At 40.9% G+C, this 26,029-nt stretch overlaps 1 protein-coding gene across 1 annotated transcript; it reads left to right on the top strand.

The window, feature by feature from the left end:
- Positions 1–561: 561 nt before the first annotated feature.
- On the top strand, positions 562–24,972 carry LOC137981129 (leucine-rich repeat serine/threonine-protein kinase 2-like). Its single transcript, XM_068828474.1, is given in 13 exon segments — positions 562–618; positions 818–1,232; positions 5,011–5,395; positions 9,715–10,351; positions 10,790–10,982; positions 12,716–12,889; positions 14,821–15,060; positions 16,491–16,795; positions 17,217–18,840; positions 19,461–20,206; positions 21,046–22,249; positions 22,252–22,483; positions 24,246–24,972. Coding segments are annotated over 13 exon segments (6,807 nt in total). The 3' UTR covers positions 24,841–24,972.
- The last annotated feature ends 1,057 nt before the right edge of the window (positions 24,973–26,029 follow it).

Here is a 26,029-nt window from a genome sequence, read left to right on the forward strand (position 1 = left end):
GCTGAATCTTCGTCTTCCGAGCGCAAAAATTCACGTAACTAACCGGCAAGAAGCATAAGGTGTTTAAGTGCACCCACAATCCCATGAAGCGGCTGAAACAATATGGCGCCTAGTAAATGCGGTGACTGAAGTATCGAAGTACATTTTGTGCTATTAATTAACAATGTGAGAAACCGATTTTCTTGTAGTATGAATACATTATTTTAGTGGGGAAAGAAAGGTGAGTCATGTTCTAGCTACCAGTTTCGAATGATTTCATCATATAAATGATTCAAGTACAAAAGCTGTCTATTGTTTATCCTGGGTTATCAGACAAAACGTGATTCGCCAGCTGGCGACCAGTTCTGAAAATCTAGTTGCCAGCACTCAGTTTTTGGTTGCATTGGCGACCAGTGAGTCGTAATTTCAAGCCTTGGGATGTGAAATCAAGTGGAGCTATGATCTTCGCAGTTATGATCATAGCTTCACTTGATTTCATATCCGCAGTTCATAATTATATGATCCATTTGATATATCATTGATTCATTGATTCATTCCTCACGGGAACATTAAAACCCACAAATGACCAGCTCCCAACGTCAGTGGCTTCATAGCTCTGTTGGTTACAGTGTTGCACCGGTATTGCGAGGTCACGGGTTCAAACCCCGTTGAAGTCCTGCATTTTTCAGGCTTCTCTACGCAATTGCGAAAATTGCATTCATAACTGCGAAGATCATAGCTTCACTTGAAGGTTAGTCTTGTTTTACAGTATTTGATCTCATCATTTCAACACATTAATGAAAAAAGTAACAAATAGTTTTTATTTTTTTAATTAAAGAGACATCTTAGCAGCATGGCATCAAGCCCAACATCTCCAACTGGCTATCTGCATGAATTGTGTCGACGGGGGGATGTTACTGCAATCCGATCTTACCTCCAAGGTATTGAAGATGTAAACAGATTGGAAGAGCGTCTTGGTTTCCTAGGTCACACTCCTCTTCACTCTGCCACTAACCATGGTCAAACCAATGTTGTCAGGCTTTTGCTTCTGTACGGTGCCAATGTTAATGCTAAAGCCAATGGATTCTATACACCCCTACATATTGCTGCTTCCATGGATAACACAGATTGTGTGATTGAACTTTTAAGGCACAAAGCTGACATAACTAGCAAAGATGAGTTTGACAAGACCCCATACGATACTGCTGTGATAAACAGGTGCAAAAAGTCAGCTAGAATCCTCAAGACTGAAGGTACAGTGATGTGGTGCAAGTAGCAGGGCTTCTGACAGGGTACGGAAAATAAATTAAAATTGTGTGGGAATGAACTTATTAAAATTGTGCAGGATTTCACAATGCTTTTCTTTAAACAAGATAGGCTTGACCGATGTGCGGTCAAAACGTCGTTTGTTTGTTTTTTTAAACGCCATTTTTTATCCTGATTGTCTAAAAAAAACCTTGTTTCTTAAGGAATACATTACCTATACACTGAGTCTCGTGCCAATTGTTATGGTGTGAACGTTTATTTGTTTAGGGTTATGTCACATCAATTGTTTCATACATTTTCACGTTTGTATCATTGTGAAATTCCTTCAGTAGGAATTAACATACATGTACATCATGATTTACATAGCTTATTTTCCTTGTAAAGGTTGAATTTAAGAGCCTAAACAATGTGGCACTGCCTAAAATTGAAGAACTTTTTGTGTTTTGGGCATTGCAGAAACGCCAGGGGAAAATGCCAATGAAATAGAACAGTTAAACATGTACAGTAGTTGTAAAAACTCTAAGCAAATCATGATCACTCAGTATTGTGCAGGATTTTGTGGATTTTTCGAAATTGTGTGTTATTGTGCGGGTTTGATTGAATTGTGCAGTCCCGCACCCATGCACCCTGTCAGAAGCACTGAAGTAATAACTTTATAATCATAGTATATGCAGAATAAACCAGAATATGCCGGAATGAGGCTGAATAACACCGGAATGAAACGAAATGAACAAGAATGGTACCAGAATATACCGGAACGAGCCAGAATGACACCGGAATATGACACCCAAATAAAGCGGAATATACTGGAATGAACCTGAAAATCCTCAAATTTGGTGTTTTAGTTAGCATCGACCGATTTTTGGTTGTTTCAGTCAGCTTTTGTTTTGTCACTTGATTCCCTGTGGAAATTGCATGTGTTTTTGCCTTTTGTAACATTTGGAACACTTCGATCACTAGAAGATTACAGTAGCAAGAGAAACAGAATGTTATTCTAATTGTTTTTGTGTATGGATCTTGGAGGCGTCTTTCACTGTGCGAGTCAGAAAACCTGTGAACATTTTAATTTCATTCTGACAGGTCAATTGTGTATTGACCAATCACAATCAAGTTCAGCGAACTACAAACTAATTACCGTTGCTGCTTGCCTGCTTCCCATGACCCACACATGATGGAGATACACGGAAATAGATTTGAGCAAACGACTGGAAGACACTTTTTCTCTTCCCGATTGTTGGCAATAATGCCATCGAACTTGAACGCAGTGTTTACTTGTTTGAAGAAAGAAGTCAGAAGCACAGAAAAAAGATTGATCGTTGATAATATATTTACATGAAGAATTGTGAGTCGGAACATATTGTGACTCATTCCAAGCCTTGTTACTTCCCCTTTAATGTAAACTGTTTTTTTTTCTGTCAGTCTCTCTATTCTGCAACATGTACTTATTCGTTAACAGTCTAGAATGATAAAAATTACTTTTTGTTCCTTGTCATTCCGGTCCACGCTGATCAGCTTGATTCTGGTGTCCTTCTGGTTTATTCTGCCTTATTCTGTTGTCATTCTGCCTCATTCCGGTATATTCGGGTACCATTCTTGTTTATTCCGTCTCATTCTGGTGTCATATTCCAAAGTCCTTCCGCCTTTTTCCAGCATATTCCAGTTTATTCAGCGAGAACCTTTTTGAGTTCAGCAACTCTTCACATTCTCTGAACCTCACCCAGCCAATTCTTGCTCTTGCTGTCACAGCTGCCTCGCAGCCACCACTTGCATTCACCCTATCCCCCAAATAACAGAAACCTCTCACCATTTCCACCTCTTCACAGAACTCCTCCACGGGTTCCACTAATCCATCAGCTTGCTCCTTGCATCTTCCACACACAAAACCTCTCCCCAACCTCGAGGCCACCCTCTTTACTTTCGCGCATCTTCCATGGATCCATTTCGCACATTTCACACACAACACTGAAAAGAATTTGCCATTACTTGCTTCCCACAAATACCACATGGATCTACCTTACTCACAGACACTTCACCTTCTGCCCGACTCATTACCACTTTTGTCTTCCCGCGGTTCACCTTCAGCCCCTTGCTCTCGAATGCCTCCTTCCATTTCCAGAACTTCTCCGGTCCCTCAGTCCCTCCATTGTCTCACTCATCAAAACCAAGTCATCTACATACAACATAGCACTCATCAAACCATTTCTCACACTCTCCGTAACCATGTCAACCACGATCGCAAAAACCAACAGCAACAACACAGATCCCTGGTGTACACCAACTTTTACCTCAAACTCCTCGGACAACTCTAGCCCAATTCTGACTCTTGTCTTTGCACCTTCATACAAACTCATCACTGCTCTCACCATTGCCTCTGGTATACCTCTCTTCCTCATTGCCCACTCCAATACATTTCTTGGGACCTTGTCAAATGCCTTCTCCAGGTTAACGAAGCACAGATACAACTTCTTCTCCTTGTCTAAGTACTCCTCTTGTAACCTCCTCAAAATGAACACTGCATCTATTGTTCCTTTGCCTGGCATAAAACCGAATTGCATCTCGTCCGCTTTCACCATATGCCACAATCTCCTCTCTAGCACCTTTTCTACAATCTTCATTGCATGCTCTAGCAACTTCACCCCCCTATATGCCCCACAATTCATTGCATCTCCTGTTCCCCTTTAAAATCAGTACCACAACACTCAGCGCCCACTCATCTGGCATTCCTCTTCCTTCCAACACATCCTGACACAGCTCTACCATCACACCAATCCCGATCTCCCCACTCGCCGCTATCATTTGGACCCTTACCTCCGAGGATCCAGCAGCCTTTCCTGCTTTAATTTCCCCCATCGCCTTTACCACTTCTTCGCGACTAACCCTCTCTGGCCCTTTCACCAAGTCCGCTCCCACATTCTGATCCCACTCATTCTCTTCATTCATAATTCTTTCCATGTGCTCTTTCCAGATGTTCCCTCTATCTTTCTCACTGAAACTCAGCCTACCGTCGCTTCCTCTCATTCATTCATTCATTTATTCATTCATTCTCATTCCGCTTTATTTGTGTGTCATTCTGCCTCATTCCAGTGTCATTCCAGTGTCATTCCAGCTCATTTCGGTATATTGCGGCACCATTCTTGTTCATTTTATCTCATTCCGGTGTCATGCTCATTCCGCCTCATTCCGGCATATTCCGGTTTATTCTGGTTTATTCCGGTATATTCCATTCTGTTCCGTTCAGTTGTGTTGAGTAACGCACGGTTGCAGCCAACTTCTTGAGGCATACATTGTAATGGCTAAATGTACAAATGTTGCATGTAACTACATGTAAAAGGGAATGAGAAATCCAACATTCGAGTCATGAATATAACATCGGAGAAATGTGTTGAAACCATCTACATGTAAGCACTGCAGCTACAATACTGTGACATGTTGAGACTTAAAGAGTTACTAATATCTTTTAAGTATGATAATAAGACAGGGTTCTCCCTATCTGGCAGTAACCGGTAAAATTTACCACTTGTAAGAGCACCTATTACCGCCTGCAAATGCTCAGAAGTCGCTTATCCTTTGCAGAATGTCCAACATTAACCAAATGCTTTGCCGGTTTGAAAAGGTGACTCCCTTACCTGTTGTGCTGAAAACTAGGGAGAACCCTGTTAAAGACTGGTATAATTTGCCAGAAACATGAATTAATCGCATTGTTATTTACCCAATCACAATTGAGAGATGGATAAAAATAAAATAATATTATTATGTAATTAATAGAGGTCAAGAAAGCAGCAAGAGAAAATAACCCAGGCTTGAGGGACATCTTGTCATCAATCAGTCTGACAGATGTAATACCATCATGCTTCAGGGAAGCTCTTCTAGAAGCATCAAGAGGTGGACACATGGAAGCCATCTGCTCATTAATTATCACAGGAGGAAGGCACACTTTTCAACTCAGAAACTGTATCCTTGAAGCCTTAAGGTTTGATTTCTTTGAAGCAGCTGCACTGTTGTTAACCTGTTACGCAGCTAAACATGACAAAAGGGGACTTCTGAAATACTTGATCAGCTTAGAAGTGAACAAAGAGGAGGAGCAAAAAGCTATGTCAGAATTACCTCAGGATGAACTCAGTCTGATACATGGCTCAATTGAGAGGACAAGGTACTCACGTACATGTTCATGACTGTATGTATAATTATGCTGATATCTATGTATGTTGCTCAAACCGGAGTGTGATTCTTGTTTATGAGTCCCGTTAAGGAAAGAATGTAGACTACTGACAATTCACTGGCGTAGTGGTTGCTGGTAATCTTGGGTGAAGATTTAAAAAGATTGTAAGGAACTTGGCCAGTATGGTTTCAAATAGCAAACTTTTGTTTCTAAAGAACCTTGGGAGCTGTATCAGTAGGTGATGGAAGCATTGCAATGAGCTTGTATCAAATTAAGTTTATTATTACTGAAGGAAACAGACACCTTTTTTAAAAGACATGTTTCGGCATGCTTATGCCATCATCAGTTTAATGAGTTCCTAAGTGTGAACAGTTCTAAAGTCTACGGGTAGATGAAAAAATTATTACAACATGATGTAATACAGAAGCGGGTACTATTTACAGCGTGACACCAAACATCAAGGTGTAAACTAAAACGTGAGAAAAGTGTTGTAATGCTGCAATTGTTTGTTAAGTTCCGGTTTGATCTTATTTATATAAAAAGCTTCTTTGAGTTTTAAATCAATTGAGTTGCTGGCAGAATCCAGAATACTAAAGCATGAAGGGGAGTATTTGTTCTTACATAAAGGAGATGTGTTGAAATGCTTAAAATATACGAGTTTTTATCGCTTTCTGTGTGTTCCTTTATCCTGGTAGAAAAGTGGCGACTAATTTCGCCAATTTAACCACCAAGGGGTTTTGGCAGTTTAACCACCAAGGGGAGATCTAATGGCAGACTTCTGAGCAATTTGCCCTAACAAACTGAATTTGAAATGCTTTTTCCTCAGAAGCAATTTGCATTGCCTGCGAAGGATTAACTCTAACTTGGCTTTCAGGGGTCTTCTAAACTGTTACCTCTTGACTGAAGTTTTGACACTTGTCAATTTTGCAAAATGGTCGCAAGTTTGTAGAGGAACAAAGAGCTAAATCAACTAAGCACCTCATTAAAAATTGGCAGAAATGATGGGGGAGCTACAGTATACCCTATATGCCAGAGGTTTTGTCTCTCTTAGAGCAATGGAATAGCGAGTCGCAAAGCAAACCAAGCCATATCAGTTGGCATGGAGAACAAGATAACCTTTCCTATGTGATTTTGAGTGTAAACTAGAAACTATTTTTGTCGTAGTGCACTACTCACTGTGTCACAGGGTTCTTAGAGTGTAAGAATGTAAGAGTGTAAGTCTGTGGTAGCATATTAATAGGCCTTCAGCATGTGCATAAATCGTGAAAATAAACAGGTCTGTTGGAAACGTGAGCCCCAAAATCGGCAGGAATTTGTGACGGTGATGAATAATAAAGCAGCTTCTGATTCCAAAACGATGGAATTACCTGGTGATATACATGTAAATATCCTTGTCTAGGAGAGCGAATTTTTGACTTTGCAGAAACAATGGTCAATCTCAAGAGTTGGACAATAATGTGATCTTTGTATTGAATTTGCACGTTTCTTGTCTAACTTAATAACACTTGAAAGGGAAAAAAGCTAACTAAAACAAAAATCCTGTTTTTTTTTGTCATCATTTTGACACAGATGTATCCCGTGTTTTGCGAGGTAACTTGATTACATGCGATTGCTGAATTCATTGTCACTTGTGCAGCCAAAAGTACAATAGAAATATTGAACGTGGCAACAATCGCCCAAAATGTTTTTCTCTGATGGTAACTTTTTTATCTATTCACTGTGCAAAATTTACGTTGTTTTCATGTCTCAAATTTTGTTGCTGATGGCAAAATATTTTTAATTATTCTCGATCGACACTTCCTAAAAACTCCCGTCTGCTCCTCTTAAAAACTGTTTATTGATATTTATTTACTTTTGCATCAATATTTTTTTTGCATAAAAATAAAGCGGGCTAACAAAATCTGCACCTTGCTCAGTTTGCATTTTTTAGCGTTTAAATAGAATTTTCGCCCTTACGTTTCTGACAGCACGGGGGACCCAAACACATAATTTAAATGCTCAGTCAACGTAACAGTTTGTAGAGTTTATACATGGGAAACTTGAATTGCAGAAAAAAATTGGTTAATCCTAGTTTACAGCGAGGAAGACAAATAAAATAAAATTACTTGAACTTCATCTTGTGTCCTTGTGTCGATTTGAGGGGTACTCTCAGCATCTGACAGCTTTCCACGACAAACGTTTACTGAACTGAAGCCCTGTCCAGCGGAGTTAGTATCAGGATGGGAGACCTCAAAATATATGACTTGCTGTCAGCACAGGTGACCCAAACACATAATTTGAGGTGGGGGGTCCCGCGTCGCTTGTCTGTATTTTAAACGGTCTCTTGTCCCGACCGGTGTTTTGTCAGTGTTTCACATTGCTGTGACCGTTGCTGTTGGAAATTTAAAGAAAGGATGTTGTTTGTCCCGATTTCACTTCAAGTGCTGACGCTACTTTTTAGGCCATGTCCTTGTCGGAATTTACCCTGACAGAGCCTCTTCATTAAAAGAAGACAATGCTGGAAACTCGCAACCTCTGAAGCCAGTGATCACTCGAGCTCTGTGATCAAGAACAATTTAATCCCAAAAATTGGCTTGATTTGGCCTTCTGTCCTCTCTCACATGAAGATTGATAACAAAAGAATAATCTATTAGCCGATGTTTCCCATATAAACCCTACAAACTGTTATGTTGACTGAGCATTCAAATTATGTGTTTGGGTCACCTGTGCTGACAGCAAGTCATATTTTTTGAGGTCTCCCATCCAGATACTAACTCCAGCGGACAGGGCTTCAGTTCAGTGAACTTTTGTCGTGGAAAGCTGTCAGACGCTGAGAGTACACGCTAAAACTTGCGGTGAAAAGGAAGTTGTAAGGGAACTTGAAAATGATGAACATGTCAGCCTCAAAGCCAATGTTTCTCCATCCCCCTCTTCAGTCTTTCTGGGTTTTGTATTTTACTGTGTAGCAACCACTTGTCTTTTCAGGGGGCTATTTACCTAAGACATCTACCATGGCACTATAATAATATACCGTACCATAACAGTATTGTGTAGTGAGCCAAATCTTATTTTTACAAGCTTGTCCTGTTAATAATTATCCCTAAAAGTTGACTTCCATAAGGGGCGTGTGGTTATGATAAAATGAGCAAATCTAATGACTATTTACAATAAAAAGTTATTTACAGTTTGCTAATTAAAATTTCTTATACTTACACGTACTATAAACTACCAGGTAATAATTCTATTCACTAAACATGATACATCTATCTTTACTTTCTCCAAGGCAGGAGATGAGCAAAAGTCAGCTAAAACTGTGCACATTAATTTTGTTATTAAAGATTGGAAGGGTTTCAGATTCACGAAGTGTAGCAGGAAGCCAGTTCCAAAATTTTACTCCAGTATAGCAAAAATGTGTTTTTTAGACATTCAATTTTGGATAGCGGTAACTGCAGTGAGGAGGAGGATCCCCTAAGGTTATTTAACATTTATTCTATGAGGGCATGAAGGATATGAAATGATAGATATGATAGATAATTGTAATCATTTTATACCAAGCAAGCCCAAGTAGAATAATTGTTTTATTAAAAAGTCCAGGATCAACAACTCTTCCATGTACTGTCGAATGAAGCATCGATTTCTGCCTTGGTCAATTCCGGTCCAAAACGAAAGCCAATGAAAATGCTGGAATTCTGATATCCGTAGTTCAGTTTTTAATAAAGTGTGATGTACATGTATTATTCTTACTTATCAAAAGATCAGTAAGGCATTGAGGAGCCAACCCATTGACTACTTTATACATTTGCTTTTCCTTTGCCTTAGCCCATTGAGTTTCTAGATTTTCCCAGCCTTCATGTAAGAGACCTAAAGCCTTGGTGACAGGAGTATCGTTGGATAGCTTCATTATCAGTCAAACTGATCTATTCTGGAGTTTCAAGAGCCTGTTAGAGAGCCCCTTCCTCAGGGTATCCCATACCTCACTACAGTAATTAAAGTGTGGTTGGATTGAAGCATTATATATTGAAACTAGAGTGCCTCTCTCAACAAACTCCTGAATTCACCTTAAGGGTCCTATTCCTGAACTAACTCTTTTGGCAACATTCTCAATGTGCTTGTCCCAAGATACATGTAGATGCTGACTACATTATTTTAAAGGAGTAAATAATATGCATCCTCTGTTAATAAATGCTGTGTTTGTTTTTCTTTATCAAACTCTTGAATTGTAAGTGAGTATGTGTACCGTTATTTTCAAGGTCAAAAAAGTAATTTGCAAAATTAAGATCATGGTGTTTGGAGTTTTATTTTTATTTTTTTTTCAATTTTATTTTGTGTAGGTATTTTAGTTCTGATGAAAAGAACTTTATCATTGCTGTGCCAATTGGATTAGCTTTAAAACAAAGGAAAATGGATGCTGTTGGAATTCTTTTGAGCAACACAAAGTGCAGAAAGGAGAAAAAAGAGATTGAATGGGCAAAGCTCGCTTTGGGTGAAATTGATCCTGTCTGGCTTGAAAATCTTACTTGGGTGGAAAAACTTAATTTATCTTCAAACTTACTCACAAGAGTTCCTTCTAACATTCACAACTTGGAGAAACTTTGTGTTTTAGATTTGAGAAATAATCAATTGAAGTCAGTTTCAGTGTGTTTATTGGAGATGCCAACCCTGCGTGATCTCAAGCTCTCAGGAAACAAGATTATGGAACTCCCCGGGAGGTGTAACTGGAGCCCTTCCATCAGATCACTGTACTTAAGTGATAATTCGTTACAGACTTTACCAATGTGCATGGCCCAGGCAAAATTGACACTTCTGCAGTTGGCGAAAAATAATTTGTATGAGGTGCCACTGTGTGTATGTGAGATAATTACTCTTGAGTTTTTGGATCTGTCTGCAAATCCTAGATTAACGCAACTTCCAAATCAGATGGGCAGGCTAAGAAATATCCGTTCCCTGAAATTAGAGCATCTGGATCAGGTTGGTACTGTCATTATAATAATAATAATAATAATTTATTATCTTCATGTGTAATTTTATGAGCCTACTCATCAAGTTTTTAAGAGAACTATGTTTTCTGTATGTTGAGGTAAAGAAATGAAAGGTGGTTGTTTGGTTTTGCAAGTGGATTTCTCAATTAGGAAAGCCAATTAACTGATGTGTGCATGTGTGGCCTGAAGGAGTAATGTTTAATTGAGACTCCAAGAAAATTTAATCCACTATTCAAGGCATAATGGACAGAAAACCATAATTATGGAAAGATAACAACAACATCAGCGTATATTTGTCAAACACAGTAACAACATCATTAACAACTAAGGCCTCTGCAAGTGGAAATAGCCTTTTGTTAAATCACACCCAGCTTCATGCTCTTGGTCGTCAATAACGAGATTTTAATTTTTTCTTTGTTTTGTTAAGTTGACAGATCCTCCTGACAGAATAAAGCAGGATGGTGTTAAAACAATCATGTACCTTCGGAACAGTCTGCGAACCTGTCAGGGTTATTACACAGTAAAGCTTATGCTGGTTGGAAGAGCCGAGCAAGGAAAGACAACATTGATGCATCGCCTAATGAGAGACTACACCTACAATACCAATAGCCCAACAAATGGTACTGTCAGCTGAGAGTATTAATCAGTACATTTCCTAAACTCAGTTGTTTTTTTGTTTTCTCAATTGGCCTCTCCTAAGAGTATTAAGTAATAATAGCAATGAGGTCAAGGCATTGGGAAAGATGCGCAATGTACAGTACATTCCCCCCCCTCCCCCCCAAATTAATTTCCATCGCTGTTTTCAAAAAAATATCTCAATGCAAAGCAGTTTGCGATGTCAACCCGGTATTGAACCAATTCCCTTCACTGTATGGTTGTTGATCAAAGTATTCATGACCATTTTACCCTTCTTTCAAAGCCAATGAATTAGTGTAATTTCAATCAAAATGTTCTAAAAACAACACAATGTATTTAGGACAATTTCGGAAAATAAATATAGTGGAAAAGAGTTTTGAGGTGATAGGCGCTTGAACAGCAAACAACAACAGCCTTAAATACTTTTTGGGAAGTGGGACTCATACTGTAGAATTTATGGCCAGCGCACAGCACATACTATCTGAAAGATTTACCGAACAATAACCTGTATCTATAGTTTACCCAAATAATCCACAATCTGCCCTTCATACCATTCTCCTCAAAGGTCTTAAAGCTTTTTCAGTTCGCAGGCCACTTATCGTATTGATACTGAAAGTGTGGTTATGCCATCCCTTCCTCTCTGTCATCCTTTCTGAATTGTTGATGACATTCTGTTAAATTGAGATTCTGGATAGCCATTTTTAAGAGATTCAGGGATGGATATTAAAGCTTCAGCCAGGAGTGCCTATGTTTGATCAAGCTGTATGAAAAGAGATTGCTGTAAGCCTTCCATCCAGCAGGGTGGCCAAAGGATGATGATGTGTTAACAGACTAATTTCCATGTCATTAAATAAGCAGCTCTGCAATTTTAATTTCCATTATAATGCGGTGCTTTGATAGGCTGTTAGGCTCATGAATTATTAATGATTTTTGAAACCAGATTAAAAAATGGCGACATTTTTTTTTTCCTTCATTGCACAAGACCTTGACAAAACCCTGCAGATTTCATGTAAATTATTTAGGCCGCCTTGTTTTTATCATGTGCGCAGTGTCAGTGCAGTGGGAGATTGCTTGCTGTCACAAGTATTTGCCATATTCCATGTGAGGAGTTGTCTACACAAGCAATTTTTGACAGATAAAAGTTGTCATTTTATGAAAACGTTTATTTGTCACATAAAGGCTAACATGCAAGCTTCTTGGCAAATATGTTTGTCACATAAAAATTGGTCAATTTTCCTCGTCTGCATGAGCAAATAATAAAAATTATTGCATAAAAGTTGCTCATGTAAACAACGCTTTAACACCCCAGATATGGTCGCAGTGGCCTGCAGGCATGCTTTCCATCAGAATTTTTCACTGATCTTTGCATTCAATTTTCTCTGAAGTGAGGTGAAAAGCAGAGACAGTTATTTTCACCCTGTACCTTTTGAGAAAAAATATGTGTAATGCTAATATCTTTGTGTAATAATAGGCCATTTCTGAGGTTCATGTCTGCCTCCTCTTCAAAGCGAGTCTTGGTGAGAAGTTTTTTGTGATGGTAATTAGTTCTACTTTACCTACGAATGAACACTAATTTTGTAAAGAAAAACTTAGCACTACTAGATTCCCTTTAAAGAGGAGGCAGACATGAACTGGGAAATGGCTTATTAATTTTGCATGGCAAGTCAATTTTCTGGTACCACATTGTTTTCATTTTCAATATTTTTTTTTTCCGTAGGGATTGACATCGATGACTTTCGTTACAATCGTAATGCATTTGGATTGTTCTCCAATTACCCAGAGTACACCTTCCAAGTCTGGGACTTTGGTGGACAAGAAGACTTCTACGCCACACATCAGTGTTTCCTGTCAACACTGGCTCTCTACCTGTTGGTATGGAATTTGGAGGAAGGTAAGATGACACGAATTTCTCTGAGAAAGAAATACCAAAAACAGAAGTCTTATTAATCCCAAGGCATGTAGACCATAAATCTAACATATTTAATGTTTTTTCCATCCAATAAAGATTCTAAAAAAACAATAGAGACTATTTAGTTCATTATATTTAATTATCATCACCCATGTGAACTCAATGCCCTGAGCTCTCCTTGGTAAGTGTCTTAAGCTTGTTTAACATCCCATGGAATTTTAATTAATACAAGTTGTGAGATGGGGCCTTTGGTTTATACATTATAGTGCTCACACAAAAACTTACGCACACCCAAGCTATCAGATGCACACCCAGACTAACAGACAGAATTTAAACACTGTAAAACCTTTAGTAATCACGCAACAGCTGTACCTCAATAAAATCAGTACTTGGTACTAACTGTAAAAATACAGTTTCAGAAGAATGCCGTGTGGGACCATAACTGTTCATTTTCATAAAATTCATTGTACATGAATTGCAGGGTGAGCCGTTCCATAGTGATGCCCTGCTCTTTCTCTAGAAACAGAAAATAAATCTAGCAAATACAGCATAAGTCATTTAATATTCTAGATGTAAGAATTGACTTGATCTTTTCCCGTCACAGTGTAGAGTGTTGAGAAGAGAGTGAAGGCTGGCAGTGGTATCATAACTAGACCATTTGTAATTACAGCACTTTCCAACTTTCGTTCAAGTTCATTTATTCACACTTATTCAATTACAATACAACAACAACAAGAGTAAAGAAGAAATGAAAAAACGGAGCTAACTATAGATTGAATTAAACATAACAAAGAAGAAAGAATTGCAATTGTTCGGGGTCTTCACCCTGCAAGCAGAGCCTCCTTTTGTCTTTCTCTTTATTGAGGAGGAGAAAAGTAGGCTCTGCCCGAATCGCGTCAACTCTTTGAAGCCGCCGCAGCCCGAGCTTCTGGACTAGTCAATCTTGTTTTCTCTCGTCAAACCGGTTATTCCAGTGCGAGCGTCCCTTTAGTGACAAAACCGATGGTTGTAATTGAGCCCGCTGTACCATGAAAAACCAAGATGGCGGCGAGATCTGTCATATTAGGCTTGGGTTTGAGACTGTATCCTGGCAACATGCAGCGCATATTCAATGAAGATGTTACTCGATTCCTGCAGAGCCTTTCTCGAGAACGCCAAAATCGAGCAAGCAAAAGAAAGGTTCTGCTTGCAGGGTGGGGGTCTTTTGAATTGTATCATCTGCAAAAATCATAAAGGTTAATTTCATCGAGGACTCATATAGCCAAGAACGTTAGAGTACCTCTAGCTTGCTTTTTCCTTGCTAGTAAAGGTACCAGTATCTTTTCTTTTGTGTTCGCTGAGCTGACAATTACGGGAAAAGAAACCTCTGCCAAATTTCCATTCTCTACTTTCTCAAATCCTATAATACACCTCTTTTACCTCCCAAAATATTGCATTATAATCATTCTTTGCAGTTTCCCGGTTGACATGAAGATGTCCCATGAGAAGTCGAAAACAATGCCTGTGCAATTTTTTTCTTTGGGTTAATTAAAGAGGTGTTCTGGTATTTTTTGAATTTGAGAAAGTAGAGAATGGGTCGAAACTCGTCCACAACCTTGAATCGCATGCCTCATGATGTCCCTCATGATATGTTTGCTGACTGTGACTTGAGCCCGCTGTGTCCCGCACATTCCTTTACAGTAATTCCACTGTTGTTAAGTGAGTCCACACAGCATGTAGTATCATGCGAGAATTCAATCGCTAAGTAACCTCCGCGTATGCTCTGGGCAGGGAGTTTCGACCGTCCATGGCAGAGGTCTGTTTTCCCGTACTCGTCAGATTAGTGAATGCAAAAGAAAAGGGACCTCTGCTATCAGGGAAGCTTGCTTAAGTTTTTACACTTTATATTTTTATTCTTTTCTTAATTTTGCAAGGTGAAAGTGGAATCGAAATGTTAAAAAGCTGGCTTGACACCATATTTGCCACAACATCCAACACAAGCCTAATCATTGTTGGAACACATCTAGATAAGGTTCGCAGAAACAAGGAACCTGGCTTTCCAGAGCGCATGCAACAGTTGGTGAAGGAGCTAGTTGACTTGCCAAAGTATAAAAAGGGTCAAATAAATTCTGTTTACATCAAGGTGGTTAGCTGTGCATTGGATAACAGAGAAGGTAAGATAAAAAAGGACATTTAACAATTATTCTACGAGGGTGCGCTGGATATTTAGGTATAGTCATTTTATATCCAGCAAGCCCGAGTAGAATAATTTTGTTTTTAAAAACTCCAGGATCAACAACTCTTCCATATTGGTTTTATTTGGCTTTTGTCGGCCCTTTTTTCTCAGAGCTGCAAAAATGTTTTCAGCTCGCTTTATTGCTGACGCGTTCCCTGACCATATTTGGTGCAGCAGGTGTATGAAATGATAGCCTGTGTCCGACGAGCCAGTGAAAATGCTGGACATCTGATATCCGTAGTTCAGTTTTTAATAAAACAACATAATTTATGGAAACCTTAATAATCCTCACTTGTGTTAGATAACTGCATGGTCAAGGGAAGTCTACAGACATTTTTCGCAATTCCTCTTTTCGAAAGATGTCCCAGAAGATCCCCTTTGCATTATGCTGAAAAACCTCTCTTGTAGATTTGTACTGCTCGAGATGTGTTTACAGTAAAGCAACAATTCTGCTCTGGGCCTCTGCTGTGGACGTCCTTCGTTAAGGAAAGCCAGTCCCCAGTTCAAACGATGGATAGCGGTATCAACCGGATAAATCACTATCCAGTGGATAAGTCATAGCGAAATCAATTATTGTGCTATCCAATGGATAGTTATTTATCCGGTGGATAGCGTTTTTATCCACCTTTTGAACAACTGGGGCCATTTGTCTGGAGGAACTGCTTCACCCACTCGTCCTTCTCTTCCCATCACCAGTCGCTATTCTCTTCTATTGATGTATTGTTGTATTTCAACACGAGAAAGCGACTTATTTAAAATGTTCCTAATGTTAGGATCATCCTTACATGTGAAATCTGTGATCGGATGAGTTTGGAGAGGTCTTGTATCTTACATTGTACTTTAACGGAATAAAGCAGTGTGCTGCGTTGCGAGTGAGAGAAGTGCGGTCGTCGTTCTTATAACTGAACAAAAGGTCTGAACGGAGATCGTCTGCTAAGTCGTCCATTTTGTTACGCGAGAAACATCATGAACAACCCCTGCAGTCTAGTTGTAAAGGAACCCTTATCGGCCGAGGGGCCCGTTCCTCGAAAGTCCTAATAACTATTCGGGCCTTAAAAGCCATTTGTGAAACTGCCAACCGCTTGTTTTAGAAAGCCGATCTTCTAACATGTTTTCATTAGCAAAAAGAAAAATGACTGTTTAGTTTGACGACTTATAACCTCCGTGTGCGTAAGATACGGGGGAATTGTTACACCCGAAAAAGGTCCGAAAGGTTTCAGGTCTTTCGAGAAACAGGCCCCAGGGAACTCTAGACGTTATGATGGATGGAGCTACCTTCGCACTCGCTCTTAACCGCTCCACGATGAAACAAAGAGGCGTTTTATTTGCAGTGTTTCTTAAATCTTCATGTGTTTTTTTTTGTGGCAGGTATTGATGACCTTCGCACAACTATCTACGATGCTGCTTCCGCTCTCAAAAAGACTGGTTTGGGGCAGGTGTCGGTCATGGGTGAAAAGATCCCACATAGTTTCCGGTTGGTAGCAGACGCCATTCTGGCCAAGCGGCAGGAGCTGCATAAGATCGGAAGATCACCTATCATGCACAAGACCGAATTTGAGGCGTTAGTTCTCGACATTATCAAGAATGATCCCATAGATATTGAGGATGCAAACGACCTGATAGACGTTACTCAGTTTATGCACGAGAGAGGTAGGTCTAGCACTAGTGACGACGTTTTGTTCGTACGGTTGTGATTTCCAACAGAGTACATTCCCAACCCTTTTCGGTTGAAATGCGGCTACTCCTGGGAGTAGTAAACCTCCTCTCCGACCAGGTTTTTTACCGCCCAAGTCGCCAGTATTTAGGTCCCGCCCACACAACGTCAAGCGTAGAAACGGTATCGTTCGCAAGAGTTTCATTACGATATTGCTCAGTAGGTCATCATCGTTTGGCAAAAGGGTTCTTTTATTGTTTTGATATGATTCAGTAAGCAGAAAGGATGAGAACTGCTGGGCAAAGTCATGACAAGAAAGTGTGCACAGCCGGTCAATTTGCCCGGTGTGCGACCCTTAATTAACTCAACTAATTATTAGTTTCTTGAAAGCTTTCATAATCTCGGCGACTCATAAATGTATTTTGTTGGGCACCTTGCAGGCATTGTGTTTGCACTATGATGACCCAAACCAAGATCTTCGAGATCTCTACTTCCTCGATCCCAAGTGGCTTTGCGAGTTGATGGCACGCATTGTAACTTTGCGGGAAGTCAATCCGTATATTGTTAATGGCATCCTAGATCTATCTAAACTTCCTTTGTTGCTGAGAGAAGACCGGTTCCCTCATCGTAACTCGCCCCAGTTTATCCGACTCCTGAATCGTTTCCAGATAGCTTGTTCTTTGGACGACAAGCGCGTATTGATCCCTTCCAAGCTTCCGGCTGAGAAACCGCAAGCAGCCACCAATAAGGACCTTCCCTTTATCACCATCAAGCGCATCCATTCTTTTCCTTGCATTCCAAATGGTTTCTGGAGTCGCCTGATCTCACGCTTGCTGTTCTACATGAAGGATATGTTATTGGGCGGAGAGAACGTCACAAGGAATGAATCCACAAGTCCGTTTCAACTTGATCCATTCTGTTGTCGATGCCCACTTGTCTTTGATGATTTGTCCGCTGGTGGTTTCGTAGAAGGCAGCTGTGAGATGCTGAGAACCACAGAGGCTTCAGTGAGTGGCTCATTTGAGAATATCTTCGACTCTTCCGCCGAGTTTCAAGGCTTTCGATATTACGGTATTCCCCGACGAGGAGCTTACATCAACGGCAGATTCTTTGGTATATCTGATGCTGAAGATAGAGCCTCTCGCAGTGATTCGGGATATGAGTACAGCTCGGACGATGACGATGATGCTCGCGGGAGTTTAAACCATACTTTAAACGCCACGTTTCCCGCATCTTCTCGCCTTTCAAAGGATAATTCATGGAGCAACAAAGGAGTATTTAAGCACAGTACTGACCCTGGAACTCAGCGGGAACACCGAGTTGCTGACTTAGAATGTTTAACTCCTTGCAGCGACTCAGCTTTGCAGGACGTGTCACGGAGATTTGAAAGGGACGATCTGATTTCTTCGTTGTTGTTCGATCCATCGGATACAAAAGAAGAAGACAGCTCTAATGCAACGGCATCTCCCGTGCCCAGAAGATTCGGTATTGAACAAGAGACATCGTTCCCTGGAAACGAGTCAGAGGAGCTTCTCTCTACAATAAAAAAGGCGGACTTGCAGGACTTATCTGTTGTTACTGAGGGACTGGGCAGTCCATGTACAAACTTAAGAGATGGTGGAGCTGCTGAAAACGAATTACTGCTAACCCATTCGGACCATGAGGGCACATCACAAAGACTAAGGAAAAGTCATGATTTTGTGAATCTGCAAAATCCTACCACGTCAGAATCCACTACTGATTCACTTCCACACGAAAGTAAAGAGGGGTTACCCGCAGTGCCCCTTGGAGGAGGCGGAATAACTCCATCTCCGGACCATCGTGAAGATGATTTTTTTCCTCGGTTTGAGCGATCCCATTCAGATGCTGAAACAACAGATACAGACAGGTCTACCAGCTACGATAACACATTAGATTTTTCATCGTCAGAGAGCGTTTCGTCGGTGAAAGAAACTAGTTTTGATGGTTTTCCTAACCTTGAAGAACAGGGAACGAGAAGTGGTGAAACCGATGAAAACATGGAAAAGGAACAGCTGCCTCAAAATCAAAAGGAAAACGAAACAGGTACACCATAATAATTTTGAATTTATTGTGATGGCTTTAGTGTCTTATTTTGGCAGTAAATGACCGGCAATGGCTGAGGCAATATGTCCTCCCCATTCTTAGCCCTCAGGATTCTTGAATAGGTGTAAGAAGAGGCCTCAGTCTCTTTGACCTTTTCACGCCCCTGAATCCCGCACCCAGATCCCGCGAGACCTGGTCGCCTCCATTTTACCTGGTAAAGAGTACAGATAGAGGTTACGCTTGTACATTTATTTTGGAGGTTAATAAAGTTTGCTATGGTGAACGAGATGAATTTCCAATAAACCATACCGATTATGTGCTTTTTTAGTTTAGACTGCGTTCTCGTTCTGCCGTTGTCGCCGGCGGTGAAACAAGGCAAAAGACGGTGTGCTTCTACCAAGTCTTAAAATTCGGTGACATTAGTAGAACTGAGACAAAAGGCAGCCGAAGGTGGGAACATTCAGATACTTCTTTGCCCCAGGAAACCAACCAATGATATAAGAAGACTACGATCGTAAACTCCACTGATAGCATTACAAAGGGTCTATTGTTGAGATATGCAGTAAAGTTGATGGTCATGTGAACAGGTTTATGCACTTTTTTGTTTTATTCCACATAAGATGTCAGCCATACATTGGACTCGACGGATGCTGGGCATCAAGAGCCTTCAGGGCCGAAAGATACGCCAAGTGTAAGCTGCCAATGTGACCAACCTATGGAAATACCGAAGAGCTCAACGTCGGCAACACCGGCATGTGAACTTGGCGGCGAATGCAATGAATGCTCTCCTCATCTCCCTCATTGCTCCTTTATTGGGGACTTCCCAATCGAAAAATTGCCTCAGCTGCCTACAGATCTTGCTTCTTTGATCGACAAACGTTTTCTTCACTGCTGGAAGTCTGGAGTATGCCTACGGCATCCTCGCTTGTTTCTCCTTCTCAGCAGTGCTCCCGATCCGCAAGATCCTGAAAGACATTTGGTAATCACTGAAGTGAGTCCATGCCAGCAAGGCCGAAGGGTACTCAGCTATGTGGTTGATCATATCGACACGATCATTCGCGAGTGGTTCCAAGAGCTGTCCACAACCGACGGTTATGAACCCATTGTCAGGCAGCTGATTCCTTGCGTGGTGTGTGAGCGTTTAGGTCTTGAGCCTCACAAGTTCCCATTCGCTGATTGCCAACAGCAGAGTTCCAAAACAGACACGATTTGCTGTCCAAAGCATCCGCGTCTGCAGGTCAATTTGCATCGAGTGGCACCTGATATAATGTTACATGACGTGGATGTGGATTTGTTGTTGTCACATGACCAAATCTCGTACGAGGAAACCGAAGCCAACATTTTGGGCAGTGGTGGATACGGAAAGGTAATTTGCCGTTTTGTATTGAATACAAAGAAGAATTTCTGGGACACTGGTATTTAGAGTGCGCCTCGCCGCAAGCAATTATTTGTCCTCTCTTTTAAATATTCATAAATCAATGCAATAAATCAATGCCAAAAACTTCTCGATATGAGTAAATCACACTGAGTTCCCTTTTTAGCTAGTCATTGGAAAAGAAAGGAACTTAATTGAAGTGTATAAGTGTCTTGTCGTTCTAGCGCTGGAGCATTAATTGGTGACACTGGAAACTGAAATCAACAATGAACGCAAATCAAGTCAAATGTTGGTTTTTGAGGAGAGGGGAAAACCGGAATACCCGGAGAAAAACCTCTTGCTGCAGAGTAGAGAACCAACAAACTCAACCCACATATGACGCTGAGTCTGGGAATCGAACCCGGGCCACATTGGTGGGAGGCGAGTGCTCTCACCACTGAACCATCCCTGCACTCCAAAGCTTTCGACTTTGTTTTGGCACCAGATTAAACCCCTGCCGGAGGTACCAAAAAAAAAAAAGAGTTGAGAAGGACGATACCCGTAGATCCCGTCTTACAAAACGTCACTTCCGTGCTGAGAGAGAGGTCGTTGAGTGAAGATCTTCGAGCAGAACAACGCGCGAGGTCTTTAAATAACTAAGGAGAGAGTGTTGCCTTGGCAATCACATCTTCAAATGGTTAGACTCTCCAGTCTCGCAGATAAGAATGATAAACTATAGGCCTAGTCACTTCCCTTACTTCAGTAAACACAGCATTGTAGCTGAATTAATCCTGAAAAACTCCGATGGGAGTGCCTGGATAATAAAGTGTATTATTTGTTATTTCTTGAAGGTTTTTCGCGGTCAATGCAGGGGACAAGCAGTAGCCATCAAGATTTTCACCAGTGATGCGATAGACCCCATAAGACACTACCGGGAAGTCCGTAAGGAGTTAAACGTGTTACGCCGTGTGAGACATCACCCTTATCTCATCAGCGTTGTTGGTGTAACTCTACGTCCTTTGTGTCTAGTGCTTGAACTCGCAGAGCGCGGCGCGCTCACTGACATTCTTCAAAGATCCATTTCTATTAATCGTATCGTGTTGTTCCGTGTTGCCTATCAAGTTGCGGAAGCGTTAAGATTTCTTCACGTTTTGGGGGTTATCTATCGCGACTTAAAACCTGAAAACGTGCTTGTTTGGTCACTGAACGAGCTTGATGACTTGCATGTGAAACTCATCGACTTCGGCACAGCCAACTTTGCGACGTCCACTGGGCTCGTTTCCGTCACAGGAACACCAGGTATTCACGCACCTGAGATGCTGGAATGCGCCAACAAGGAAGAATACACTCCAAAAGTTGATGTGTATTCGTATGGAATTCTGTTATACAAGCTCATCACGCGTTTGGAACCATTCCAAGAATACGATTCCCCGCCCAAAATCAACGCAGCTGTGATCAGAGGTGAGCGTCCGAAGTGGGATCAAGTTCCGGTGGCCATGTTCGGTCTCCCGACTCTCACTGAGCTCATGCTTCTTTGCTGGTCGTCCAGACCGACGGTGAGACCGACGACCAGTCAGGTAGCGGAACAAGTCCGTCAGCCAGCTTTTCAATGTTTACTCGCCAAACAGCCGATTCCTCCTAAGGATGCATCAGTGCGACATGTATGTGTCGCGCCAGATTCGTGCGACCTGTGGATAGCGTGCGATGGTTATGATGGGAACAAGATTTATATCTACGATGGTCGCTCACTTGACTTGCAGTTTTCCTTTTCCATCGACACGTACCAAGAACAGAAGTGCTTTTTTCAGATCCAGGGTATGCATTGCGTAGCAGCACACATGCTAATCGGCGTCCGTGGCGCATTCGACTTGATTTTTGTGTATTCAGTTTCTAGTCAGTGTCGTTTATATAAGTTTGTGACGACCATTCCCTTCAGTGAGCAATTGACGTGTGTCACGTCCAATGACGAGTACATCTTCGTTGGTCTTAACAACGGCACAGTTCGCTGCATTCTCAAGTCGGAAATGAAGAAAAGCGATAGAAAGAAAATTTTCGCTTTTTCGCTGTTGGTCGTCATCGTATTCTTTCAATGATTGTTGTCCAGGATAAACTTTGGGTGTCCGCCAGTCGGTACATTTACCGGTATTTAACTAAACCGGGCGAAGTGGGAGCGTTTGAGGTAGATGCCATGTGGTACGCGGGCCCCGAGGGAATGGAAGACAATCCTCAAACTCAGATCTCGCTGCTTAAGGCATCCTTCGACCAGCAAAGCGTGTTGTCTGTTTGCAGGTGAAATATTAGAATTCATGATAATTTTTTTCAATCATTACGTACCCAATACAGTTCATTCACAGGAAAAGTGTTGTACCGGTAAAAATGAACCTTTATCATCTCCTTTGGGAAAATCATGAGCTAAAAGGCTTTTTCGATACCCATGACTGGATTTCAGGTGATAGCCCTCCCTACCGAGGCATTAAATCGTATCAGCTTTTTGCACCTTTTTATTGCTTTTATACTCGACTGAGTTCACTGAGCTAGATAACACAGGTTTGAACTTAAGTTTCTCTTCAGCTAGCCAGACAATAATCTACACTTCTTACCTTACAAAAGATTGTAACTCGATGTTACCTTCTACAACTTGGCTTCTACTTCAGCAAGCGTTCGTAAACCTGTAATCGGTATTGCTCACATTCCATACCCCGGGGAGAAAGATTTTTCAATTCCCGGCAACTCCCTGGAATTCCTGAGGGGTGTTAAAGCTTTCAATTGACTGGTACGTAGCCAATGTGAAAAGTGGTGTTGTTTCGTTGATTCATAGGGAGTTCAAAGAACTTCCGGAAAAGGTGGTTGTAAACTGAGAGAGATTTGGGGAAAAAAAATTGAATCTTTAGTTTACAGTTTTTCCAAGGAGTTGCGTGCAATTAAACCTGTACTGAAATAGGAATAAAAGGAATAGCTTCTGCATTCGCCATTCAAGATAATTTGGGCAGGACTTTCTCGTAAGAAATAGCTTTTTGTTGCCAGTTTACTATATCCATAATTCAGTAGCATTCTTGGTCACTTGCCCTCACAAAACGAAATGATGAGGGTCTGTTATGGCGAATCTTGAAGTGTGATTCACTACAGCAGTGCACTGTTCAAGGGGCTACGTCACGCAAAATGATTTAATTTCGTTACACCCAAAATGCCCAAAATGGAGAATGAAACATTGCAATAACCACTTAACTGTTGAACAACATAAAAGATAAACATGGATGGACACAAATGGACAAGATTGAAACAGACTGCATTTGGGTATTCTTGAAAAAAGTCGGCCCGACGTTTTTCAAGTTTATGGCAAATCGCCAGGATAAAAGGTCGTTTTTACTCAGAATCATCTTGTTTGTGATGTCACGATAATTTTATCAGTAAAGGAATTTCATTTTCGAGATTTAAACACCCTAAAATAACGTGACGTAGGCCGTTTAAGTTTTACTTGGCAGTGATCACTACCCAACTCTCTGTATTAATGACAAGGGAGGGATGACTTGCAATGTGCAATTTAATTCCCACGTAATTCCCGCCAGTTAAGTGAGTCGAAGAACTTTCGTAAAGAGATTTTCAACAACCCACATTAAGTAATATGTATTTTTGTATTCCACAGCAGTCTGTTGTACCGCTGGGGTTCTTTAAGGGCGGGTTGCTGTGCAAATGGACCATTTCCGAGTTGCTGTTTGTCTCGGTTTCGAAGTGAGTCTTGGCGCTCAACTATTGTAAGGGAAATGAGTTTGATTTGCATAAGAATACGCAACTCATTTCCATTTGAATGGTTGTGCACCAGGTCTCGCTTTGAAACTGAGGCGTGCAGCAACTCGGAAAGAGGCTATTGACCGATTATTAACATATGTTTGCCTGGTACTGGTAGTTTTCATTATCTCCATCTACTTTTTTTTGCCAAAAAACTACAAATGCCCGAACTCTGATGACCCCCTGTGCAAAGCCTTTATTTCTTTCGAGGTGTTTCTCTTGCCGTTCGTCTAGTTAACTATAGATGTTCAATTTGTTCTTACAGGTCGGTACTCGGCAAATGGGATGTCACTGGTATTAAGAAACACTACAGCGTAGATTGTGCGTCCATTTTGCGCACCCTGTATGATACGTCCACTGAAATTTTTCTCGAAGACAACACCAATGCTTTGGCTTGTATCACGTGCGTGGAGCCCACGCAAGACACCCTCTGGGTGGGAACCGCGAGTGGTCACGTCCTGATATTTGATGCTTTCACAGGCCATTTAGTTACGTGGTTTCATTCCTATGATGAAACACGTACCCTCACTTTGATCCACGGGCCCGGTCCGTGTGGCACCGAACAAAATTACGTCATAAGTACCGGTAAGGGTCTTAGACCAGAGGGGCTAGGAACAAAGGATGTCTGCGTGTTATCAGCCGAACGGGTGCGACAACCCCCACGGGAGGCCCCTAGGATGACAACAAGTTCCGGTAGTTTACCACCCAAGTGTATAATGATCATGTGGGAAGTTGTATCCAAAGAGTGCTTCGCGAGAATTGAGGCCAAAAGCGGTCGGCAACGTTTTCCGGTTGTTGACGCTGACAAGGGTGGCGCAGAGGATCACCATTCTGAAAGAAGTGCGGAAGAAAATCCATAAACGTTGTAATCATCCTCTGCATTGTCCAAGGTTTTGGAAAATTGTGCAAAGTAGATTTTCTATAGATCTGAAAATGTTTGGTCACTCCTAAGTTTGGAAGATTATTAATTTGGAGTAAATACAGTCTAGTTGAACACATTTCATTCCATAGCTACGGAAACAAATTGTCGAAACGACTAGGTAGGTACATACCATTTCTTAAAAGCGAAACGACAAGCTCTTGCTTTAAGTTTTAGGTATTGAAAATTTATTAATCGGCATTTAAAGCTTTTGTATTTTAAGATTTTGTCACTTTTTTAATACAAGTAGTGACAGAATACGGAGGTCACAAGAAAAAAAAGATGTCTTTATTTTCGGTACTAAATTGGAGCTTTAAAAGTTCACTTTTTGTATTTCGGATTTTTAAAGTTTTGAAGGACTGAAAAAAAATCGTGGAATGTAGTTTTTTTGCTCACTTTCTTATGTAATATGCACTTGAAGTAAGCACAGATTATTAGTGGTAGTGTGATATTCTCACCATGAATTCTTTAAGTTCAACAGTTGACGTAATAAATCGAATTGTTACACATTTCTTGTTTGGACTACCTCCTAAGGAAGTGTCAATTCAAGAATAAATAGTTTCATTTGGTTCTTACTTGCAGTTCTTCCAACTCTATATTAGCAATTTAATTTAATCGGACCACCAAAAGAGACCTCAGTTCTGTACCTTTACTAGCTTGATCCACCGAAATGACTTGTTATCCGATTCAAAAGGAGCGCGCTCCTTAACCTCTCGCTGATTTGGTAGTTGTTCGCCCTATAGGTCTCTTCAAAGGGAAAGGAAGAGAAAGGCCTGATATTCAGGGTGTTAAAACCCCTTTTTTTCTTGCCTCCTTGATTTAAACTAAAGTTGTTTTTTGACCCATACAGTCTTACCAACTATCTGCCCCTTTGGGGTGCAGGGATGTCGCAGTGGTGAGAGCACTCTCCTCCCACCAATGTGGCTCGGGTTCAATTCCCAGATTCGGCTTCATATGTGGGTTGACTTTGCTGGTTCTCTACTCTGCACAGAGAGGTTTTCTCCGGGTACTCCGATGTCCCCTCTCCTCAAAAACAAACATTTTACTTGATTTGTGTTATAGTATTTCAGTTTACAGTGTCCTTAATTATTGCTCCAGCGCTAGAACGACTAGACACTTAAATTTTAAAA

Source organism: Montipora foliosa, chromosome 12 (assembly GCF_036669935.1).
Source record: "Montipora foliosa isolate CH-2021 chromosome 12, ASM3666993v2, whole genome shotgun sequence".
Taxonomy (NCBI): domain Eukaryota; kingdom Metazoa; phylum Cnidaria; class Anthozoa; order Scleractinia; family Acroporidae; genus Montipora; species Montipora foliosa.